Source organism: Lactuca virosa, chromosome 1 (assembly GCF_052849685.1).
Source record: "Lactuca virosa cultivar CGN04683 chromosome 1, Lactuca_virosa_CGN04683_v6, whole genome shotgun sequence".
Classification (NCBI taxonomy): domain Eukaryota; kingdom Viridiplantae; phylum Streptophyta; class Magnoliopsida; order Asterales; family Asteraceae; genus Lactuca; species Lactuca virosa.
Window position 1 is genome coordinate 6,303,693 of NC_136426.1, and position 10,960 is coordinate 6,314,652.

At 31.8% G+C, this 10,960-nt stretch overlaps 1 protein-coding gene across 1 annotated transcript; it reads left to right on the forward strand.

Moving 5' to 3' along the window:
• The first annotated feature begins 1,927 nt into the window (after nucleotides 1-1,927).
• Nucleotides 1,928-8,877, forward strand: LOC145132008 (purine permease 3-like). The gene is made up of 2 exons (XM_079066651.1): nucleotides 1,928-2,764; nucleotides 8,379-8,877. Exons 1-2 carry the CDS (start codon nucleotides 1,994-1,996, stop codon nucleotides 8,736-8,738), a joined length of 1,131 nt encoding a protein of 376 aa, XP_078922777.1. The 5' UTR covers nucleotides 1,928-1,993; the 3' UTR covers nucleotides 8,739-8,877.
• The last annotated feature ends 2,083 nt before the right edge of the window (nucleotides 8,878-10,960 follow it).

Sequence of the window (10,960 nt, forward strand, 5' to 3'; positions counted from 1 at the left end):
AAGTGAGTCGAACCTGAACAGAAGTCTCTTTTATTATTGAATTTAATTACTTCTTAATTGCTTTAGTTGTTAGTTATCTTAGGTTGAGTATTATTCAATTGTTTATGTTTCTAGTCTTGCAAAACTAGAGAAAACCCTTCTTTTTATTATTTGTTTTTAATTAGATAATTCTAGTAATTAGTTTAATTGTTACCGTTTTCTGTGTTCTATACTCTGTTTGCTTGAACTATATTGTTAAACGATAGGCACATTGTCTTTCGTGTGGTTATTTGTGTTTGAAGTAGTAGGATTAAAAATTAGTGCATTTTACACACATCACTAGGATTAAAGCATGAAGTACAACATGGTTATGTGGTACATATTCTATTTTGTAATACTGCGTATAAACACAACATAAAACAATTCGTAGTGACTGAAATCAAAATTATTAATCGTAGTTGCTATCAATAGGAAAAATAAACTAGGGGATGATTGAAAAAAGCGATAATGACTTGATAGGGTAACGAACTTTCAACTTTGTTCATATTTAGTCACTGAACTTTTTTTCGTGCCTGATTTACCCCTGAATTATTTGAAATTGTTCACATTTACTCTTATAACCCGTTGTAACCGGCTAAAAACGGTCATAAGGGTAACATTTACATGTTTCAATAAGTTCAAGGGTTAATACATCACGAAAAAAAGTTTAGTGACCAAATGTGATCAAAAGGTAAAGTACGTTACCCTCTCAAGTCATTATACCTTTTATTTTTTGAAAGATTGTATTGTTGTATCTAAATGAAACGTCAAATCATATAATATTATTCAATATATCAAATTCTAATTACGTCCATGAGTTTTGCAACATGTCTGATGGGAACCTTTTTAAGTCTACAATATTCTTAAAAATAAACAGCGGAAAAAATATCTGTTTGCCGTTTAGACAAAAGATGCCAGAAAGAGTTTTAAAAAAATAAAACAAAAATCAACCAAGAGACGTAGAAGGCTGATGGTTAGGGGTGTAAGTGAGCCGAGCTACTCGTGAGCTACTCGAGATCGACTCGTTAAAAGCTCGACTCGAGATCGAATTAAACGAGTCTGAGCCGAGCTCGAGCCTAAATACGAGGCTCGTTTATTAAACGAGCTCGAGCCGAGCTTCAATTCATGGGCTCGCGAGCCTAAACGAGCTTAAACGAGCCTATATATATATATATATATATATATATATATATATATATATATATATATAGAGAGAGAGAGAGAGAGAGAGAGAGAGAGAGAGAGGCTCATTTAGGCTCGATTAGGCTCGCGAGCCCACTAAATTGTTCACGAGCCGAGCTCGAGCTTCATTTTAAGGCTCGAATCAAGCTCGAGCTTCCTCAAAATTAAACGAGCCGAGCTTGAGCTTGGTCAGGCTCGGGCTCGGCTCGACTCATTTACACCCCTACTGATGGTGGAACGTCAGGTTTAGAATGGTCTCCGGTAGTAGCAATGTGATTTCGGTGTCGTGGAAGATTAAGGTGACCACCAAAAGCAGTCTGGAGCAACAAAACATGAAAAAACCGGATGAATTTTTTATTTGATCGGGAGTTGTTCGAGGAGATACGCTACTACTCGGATTCTTTTCAAGTATTTTGAAGGATTATTGGAATATCTTAAAAAATATTTAGGCGTTCTACACGAACTAATCTTTCAAAAAGCCCTTCATGTTTGTATGAATAACTCAATGTTGTTATTTCACAGCATTTCATATTGTCTGTCTTTAAAATATTTAAAATTTTACCCAACGCCATTTTAGCCCAATAATCTTAGTCAAATTTTATCCTCGGATAGTATATATATATATATATATATATATATATATATATATATATATATATATATATATATATATATATATATATATATATATATATATATATATATATATATACTTCATTGTGGTAGTGTTATATGTTTGCGTCCCTTTTGTCCCCTCGAACCCATTGCCCGAAACTAATTTCAATCATTACATATGATGGAGAAGGTAACCACCACCACCACCACCACGGGCACAACCGCACCCATGGCGGCTAAAGTTAGCCCTGCGGCAAAGAAGACGCTTTTAATCTTGAATTGCATCTTGTTATCCATCGGAAACTGTGGTGGCCCATTGATTATGCGGCTCTACTTCATCCATGGCGGCAACCGCGTCTGGTTATCCTCGTTCCTGGAAACCGCCGGGTGGCCGTTCATCGTTATTGTCCTCATAATCCTCTACTTCCACCGCCGTGCCGCCGGAAAAAACGGAAACAATAAAAGAACAACGTTCATCTACATGCGTCCAAGATTGTTCTTCGCGGTAGCCTTCGTCGGTGTGATCACCGGTTTCGACGACTATCTCTACGCTTACGGCGTCGCCCGCCTCCCCGTCTCCACCTCCGCCCTCATCATTGCTTCTCAGCTAGCTTTCACGGCGTTCTTTGCTTACCTTCTCGTGAAACAAAAATTCACAGCGTATTCAGTAAACGCGGTGGTGCTTTTGACCGTTGGTGCGGGTGTGCTGGCGTTGCATACGAACAGTGACCGGCCGGAGGGGGAGACTAAGAAGCAGTATGTGATGGGGTTTGTGCTGACGGTGGCGGCGGCGGTGCTGTATGGGTTTATTCTGCCGTTGATCGAACTAACGTACAACAAGGCAAAACAGGCCATTACATATACACTGGTGTTGGAGATTCAGATGGTTATGTGTTTGTTTGCTACTATCTTTTGTATGGTTGGAATGATCATCAACAATGACTTCAAGGTACAACTCATTACAGCTTGTTTTTTTCTCTCTCACACAAAACACGCACTGCCGGCTGACTCCATATAGTCAATTATTTGATTTGATTTCCTTTGATTTTCAGTTAATAATTGAAATAACGTAAATGAGAGGATCATGAATGATCATCTTTTCAAAGATATGAAAAAAATAATATTTTATAGGATTATCTTTCTGAATCTTTTAATATTGTAAATTAGTTTTCTATTCATTCGACTGAAAATTTCTTTATATCCATATTTTCATATTTTGTGAAGTTGCTTTATTATTATTTTTTTTTTCAAAAATGAATTTGGAAATTCCTTCATATTTTAAGAAATATGAAAGAAATTTTGGTAAGTTGAATAATTTTATGATAAAGTTTTATATTTACTTAGAACATCTTTTTTATAGCATCTTTGACGAGAGGTTCTTTTTATAACTTATTACTATTTGGTTGAGTGGACAAAATAAATAAACACCATTGGATTGCATGACTTTTTTGTTCATTTTTATTGACTATTCAATATATATTGAGTGGTCAATATAGTTTAATGAACAATCAACCATTTTTTCTTTAATAATATTTCATTTTATCCATTTGATTTACTTTGATTTATTTATTATTTATCTAAATTTTATGGATAAATAAATATATATAATATATAAATAGGGAGAATGACTTAGGACGGTAATAACGTTTCCCGTTTCTCCATATTAGGTCCCTAACGTATTTTTTGTGTGTATTACACCATTAACCATTGGTGAAACAATTTAAGTAGAGGCTAGTAAAAATAAAATAATGAGGTAACAATATTTTTGACCCATGATATTGGTTTAACATTGAAGATGCTCTTGTACTTTATCTTGTTTTATTGTTTAACTATTTACAAGGTAATTTTTTATAATTAAAATAAAAGAAATCTCCAATAAAATCTCAATATTTTTTGTCAGTTTAATGTTTAATTCTAACATTTATTTTTTAATACAAAAGTCTCGATTATTTAATTTTATACGATAATCTGACACTTTCTTTTTTTTAAAAAAAAAATTAAGAGTTGTTTCGTTAATTGGGCAAAATATAAAATAATTATGATTTTTCAGTTCAAAAAATATAATTTATGATTAAATCGTAAACTGTACCAAAATATTGAGATTTTATCGAAGATTCCTTTAAAAGAATCTTGTATTAGAATAAATAACTTATTCTATAAACTTTTTTTTATTTTTCAAGTGCTTTTTAAAAAATATTTAAAACCAGAAAGTGTTTTTAATTAGCTTATAAAGCTATTTTTAAGAGGTTTTTTTTAATATTTCTTAAATATATTTTTAATTAAGCATAAAAAACATATTTATTCTTAGTTATTTTTTATGTCATTTTTATATTTTCAGCTAGTTATCAACTAATTTTTAGCGAACATATTTTTTTATCAATTAAATTATAAGCTAACAACTAACTTTTTCAACTCACCAAACATTTCCTTTATCTAATCCAACAAACCGTTTTACATTCAACAAATCTCTGTAAGAAAAATGTTATCTTTAGAGTCTTATTACTTTGTTCTAGTTTATGTGAAAGTTTAGCTCTCTTGTTTTTGTTAAAAGTCAATTATCATATTATAACCAATAATCTATCATATTCTATTACAAAAACATAAATAACTTTTCTATTAATTGGGATAAAATATTATATAATCCAGATTTTTTTTATTTAAAATCTTTGCCGACTAAGCCCATACTCTTTCACATTTCGCTAATTTAGTGCCAGTTATGAAAAACATGCATGAAGCCTAGCCCTTCTCACCTACCTGCTTTGAGGAAGGTTTGATCGGACAAAATTGAGAATTATCTTTATAGTACCTCAAAATAATGAGGTTTTCAAACGATAAAACAAATAGAAAATTTAAATGAAATTGGAGTTATTGGTAGATTATTTTGAGCACCGTTTAACTCAAATAACAAATAGATTTTTTTTTATTTCATATTATATGATGGTTTATGCATCTAATCTCTCGACATGGTTTAAGATAAAACTAAAAAAATGTTGGTCTACAGAATTTGTCAAAGTGTACATAATATTTTCATTGATTTAAAGATTAATTTATGTTTCTAGGGTTAAAACAATATTTACACTAAGTTATATATGGAAATTACTTTGTTAATTAAACGTTAATAATTATAGTAATTCTAACCTGGTTTTTGAATGATTTTCTTTTTACCCTCCGCTAACGGGGGCAATAAACCAGCCTTATATTAAGTAATTAAAAAATAGTTTCTAAAACTAAAATAAGTTTTTTTATGAATCAGAAAATTATATATCGATTACGATATTTATTACCAAAAAAATGATTTTTGGAAAACAAACAAATATAGAGTAGGCATATTTAGTTTCGAAATGGTGTCGGTTTTATTATACATAAAGTATAAAATTCCACACATTAACAACAAAAGTTGCCATTTAAGATATTTTAAAGATGAACCTTATAAAGAAACCTAACTAGTTTGAAACAAAACTTTATATAAAGCATCAGCAATTATCAATCGCACAAATTTTGAACGATACCTATATAAGGTAGGCACATGACCTGATCATACACCAAGCACCAAATGCGGTTGATGCTCTCTAACTTTTTAGACATTGGTCAAATAAAGTATATTATTTCTTTTATTGTAGGTTGGATTTGCTCGACTTACAAATGATATATGTAACAAAAGTTGTACGTTCCTGTTGCATTAAAATACTAGAAATCAAATAACATATTTAAGTTGAAAATCCATGTTTTTTTTAACAGAACTTTATACATAAGATGACAAAAATACTCGATCGTGATTAAAATATCGAACTTGAAACTTTTTTACAAAGTAAATGGTTATCAGGTATGTGATTTTTTCTTAAATGTCTTAGATATGAGATTATTATAGTATTAATTAAGTTTATACATTATTAAGAAATTAAATATCCTTCTACTTTTTGTTTTTATAAATCCTCCTACCCAATTAAATAGTGACATCTATAACATTTAATGTTCATTTAATGATATTTTAATATACTAATATGACACATTTAATCATTTAATAAGTTATGAAGATTTATACGAACAAAAATAGAAGGATATTTAATTTCTCTATATTATTACGTGCTCGATATGATCTCATGTACCTAACCCCAAACCGCTTTATAGTTTTAGAAGAGCTATAATTTTATTATCAAAATATATTTGGTTTCTTAATTATATATTAATAGTATGTGTATGAAATATGATATTTTTTAATTGTAATTACTCCTTATTTCATAACTCTATAATATTAACCTAAAATACATAATATATACGATTATAGACAGATACTGTATTATGATAAGGATACCCAAAAACCCAATAGTACACTCGCTGTACCGGTCACATTGCCATCAGATTCATACACCAGCTAATAGGAAATAGGTATTCATTTCCAATATTGGTTGGACCAAATTCATCCTCATGGTTCTCATTCTCAACGTTTGACCCCACATCTTTTCTTTGATTCCAAACAAATCCCTCTTACAAGTACTGGCCTTGATGTACCCCACCTTTCTAAAGTCGATGCTAAAGTTTCTTAGTATTGAAATTCTCTATGTATCAAAAAGTTGCAAAAGTTTCTTTGATGATTAACATTGAAATTCTCTTTATATCAAAAAGTTAGCAAAAGTTTCTTGGATGATTAACATTGAATTTCTCTTTATGTCAAAAAGGTTTTATTGGGTTGTTAGAATATCCTTTTAAATTAATTTGAATATTTAATATATCATAATTACGGAAAGTATTTTTTTTCTTTGTCCTTCTACATAACTAGTACTTTTTATTTTTATCTATAATAACAATATTCTAACATTTGTTTATAAATAAAATTAAGATATGTTTTCATATATAATACATGGGAAATTAAGTAATCTAATCATAATTTAATGTGTATTTGAAGAAAATAATATATATATATATATATATATATATATATATATATATATATATATATATATATATATATATATATATATATATATATATATAATAACCATTTGGTTCGAAATGGGCATTACGTACCTAGAAAAAATAATTTTTATGACAAAAAAATACGTTCCGGATTGATATTTCGGAATTCCGGACCCATATTTCGGACTGAAAATTTGGATTTCGACAAAAAAAAACACTTTGGAATTTCAAGAACAAGTCTGAAATCAAATGACAATTCTGGACTTTCGAGAATTTTTTTTTACTTAAATCTAACAAAAAGATAAAGAAATATAGTAAATTTTAATTATATGCGATATTATTGCATACAATCAAACATTTTATTGTAAAAACAGTAACATTAAACACTTCGAAATAAACATTTCGGACATAAGTAGGGGTATTTATTTAAGGAGTAAGTGCTCATTTTGAAGATCAAATCCGGAATGGAGCATTTAGGAGAAAGTCCTCATTTTCACACCTTGAAATAGACATTTCAGATATAATTAGAGAGATTTTTTGAAAAAAAAAATTGAAAACGAGAAAGTGTTTATTTTCCAAAAAACGAAAATAAAATGGTTTCTTTTTTAAAAGTTCATTATAATGGTTAGATTATATATATATATATATATATATATATATATATATATATATATATATATATATATATATATATATATATAATCTAAAACTTGTAAAAGTTACTAAAATGGGTTTTCCTTTTCGTGGTCTTGTAGAGTGGTTTTCACTGTGGTCTTGAGAAATGAGGTTTTTATTGTGGAACTAAGTTGTTTTAAAAGATGTTTCGTACAAAGTGACACACATTAGAAAACATGCATGAAAAACCAACAAATGTATATAGATTTCGTGTTTGATATTTTTGGTTTTCTTGCATCCGATGTTATGAAACTCCTTAATCGAATCCAATTATTCATGCATAGTAATGTTAATGGTTATGCATAGTAATGTTATGACACTCGTCATTCAAAGAAAAATTAGCTAATCACTCTGATATAAAACATTTACCGATATTATTATAAAAAAGAAGAAACTAAAAGAAAAAGAGTAATAAATTTTTAAGAAAAAGTTACTTTTTCTTGGTGACACCGTTATGTTTTTTTTATACATGCATGATACTACGTATTTAGAATTTGATAACCATTATAGCCCAATACTTGGTTATTATTATATTGGTAAACATTCTAAGTACGTTTTCATTACGAGAAAAAATTATTAGTATGTCGTTATTATAAATAAAAAAGTAGAATACATCATCCACATCGATCGTGCGTGTATCATTTTTATATTGATATTTTACATTTTATTTTGTTACATATTTTCTATTTATATAAATACGTACAACAATATAGATTGTGTATGGTAATAAATGCATAACAGTGAAAGTGATAAGTTTTTTTTGAACGAAAATAGACGATTTATTGAAAATAGTGAAAGTTATTGCTCTAACTATTTCTAAGAAATCATAATGATGATTTCATCCTAAGGTTATAATGCATCGGATGTAACATTTCATCATTTGGCCATTTTCTTTTGTACTATTTGATATGACGAAAATATTGCTTTTATATAGAAATTAAGGATTTGTTTAACTTTAATCATGTTCTTTGTAGGTGATTCCGAGGGAGGCAAGAGATTTTGATTTGGGGGAAACCAAGTATTACATAATAATGTGTTTTAGTGCATTAATCTGGCAATGTTTCTTCTTGGGGGCCATAGGAGTGATCTTTTGTGCATCATCGTTATTATCAGGGATCATAATTGCTGTTCTTCTTCCAGTGACAGAGGTATTAGCTGTTGTCTTTTACAAAGAGAAGTTTCAAGCCGAAAAAGGCGTTGCACTCGTTTTGTCTTTATGGGGATTTGCTTCTTACTTCTATGGAGAGTATAAGTTTATGAAAAAATCCAAAGATAACACACAATCTACTCAACAATCAATGGAGTTGGCACAAGCTAATTACTCTTCAGTATAATCTTTAAATTGAATTTGATGTTGGATTTCAAATTAGCAAAACATTTTATTTCTTTTAAAAATAGTTATAAAGTGCGAAAAATTGAGATTTTTCGAAGATATCTTATAAAAATAGAATCCAAATCTCGTTTCCATTTTAATTTTGTTGAATATTCTATAATGTATGATATATTTTTGTCATGTTATTATCAGTTTGCGCAAATTACACATCCCATCCTTAGACTAATACTAAATAATAACAGAAATATTCAGCATCATAAAGAATTATATTAGTTTTGAATTGGTCTTGTAACCTAGTCATTTAGTCCTATTCTTTAGGCTATTATTCTCACGTATTTTGAATCTCCTGTTTATGTGGAGTTAGGGCTCTCTACTTCTGTATATAAACTCACGTATACCACACTGAATGAATATAGAGAAATTACTTCAATCATACTACTTCATACCTTATTATGGTATCAGAGCTTTAAGGTCACATATCATTTTTTTTCCCTTTCTTTACGTGAGCAATTCCACCCTGGCCACTCCTGCACAACTTCTTGCTGCCGCCCAACTTGCCTCTACCACCCTTAATTTTCAAATTCCCCCTGTTAGCGTCAAGCTTGATCGTGACAATTATTCTCTCTGGCGTACAAACATCATCTCCACTCTTGAATGCTTTGAATTGGACTCGTTCATTCTCAACCCTTCCCCACCACCTGCAACAATCGCACCCACTGCTGATACCGAAGAAGATCGACCCTCCAACGCTGCCCCTGTTATCAATCCAGAATTCACCACTTGGAAGAAAAAAGATCGGTTCGTCCTTCTGTGGATGAAGTCCACCCTCACTGATAAATCCCTTGCTACCGTCGCTAGGGCTACTACTTCTCACCAGGCCTGGCAAACACTTGAGCGCAACTTTCAGGCCCAAACACGTGCTCAGCGCATGGCCCTAAATACCCAACTCCAAACTATGCCCAAGGGCTCACTCTCTATGATCGACTATTTAGAAAAGAAGCGCCGAATTGCCGATTGTTTGGCTGAAAATCTCACCCCAGTGACTGACGAAAAATTAATGGGTTGTATTCTCAACGGATTGGATTCTTCGTACAGCTCCTTCACCTCTGCTTTCCTTATGCAAGCTGACTTCACCACTGTTGATGACCTCGTTAGTCTTCTTCTTCAAGAAGAGGCAAGACTTGAGTAAGAACTCACTCTCCAGGCTCTCACTCAAGTACCTACATCCATCACCTCTCAACAGCTCTCTCCCTTCCCTGTAGCAAATCAAGCTTCACGTACTCCCTCCACCAACCGCTACTCTCAGCCTTCTCAGGGAAGCCACTCGAATTCTCGTGGTGGTCCAAATAACCGACGCAGTCGTCTCCACTGTCAACTCTGCAATAAACCAGGCCATGAGGCCATCAACTGTTGGCAACGGGGAAACCAAATTGACTACCCTTCTCGCCGGCCTCCTCCCCGTGCCCAGCCTCGTCAGGCTAATGTTGCCAATTTACACAGTCCCTCCACTATTATGGACCCTTCATGGTACTTTGATACGGGGGCGACAGATCATGTCACCCCCGATTTGAATAAACTCCACATCAATGAACCCTACACTGGAGAGGATAAGCTACAAGTTGGCAATGGTACAAATTTACTTATTACTCATTTTGGCTCCTCTTCTTTGTCTTCATTGCATTTACCTACAGTTCTTGTTGTCCCACGTCTTACTAAAAATCTATTAAGTGTTTCACAGCTTACAAAAGACAACAATGTGTTTATGGAATTCTAGCCTAATCGTTGCATTGTCAAGACATTGCAGGGCAAGCCAATTCTTCAAGGTCACGTTGATCATGGCCTCTATCGCTTCGACCTTCCATCCAATAACTCAACATCTACTATGGCTCTCTCTACTGTTCGCACCTCCTTATCAGGCTGTCATAATCGTCTTGCTCACCCACATGAAGCCATACTTCGGCGCCTGATCTCCACTTTTCAACTTCCAGTTTCTTCTAATAAACTTTCACCTGTTTGTGAACCATGCCAATTAGGTAAAAGTCACAGATTTAATCTTTCTTCTAGTCATATTTCATGCTCTCAACCTTTTGAACTTATGTATTCGGATGTTTGGGGTCCATCCCCTATGTTATCAATAAATGGAAGTCGTTATTTCGTATTATTCATTGATGATTTTTCCAAATTTGTGTGGATTTACTTCCTATCTAACAAATCTCAGGTGCT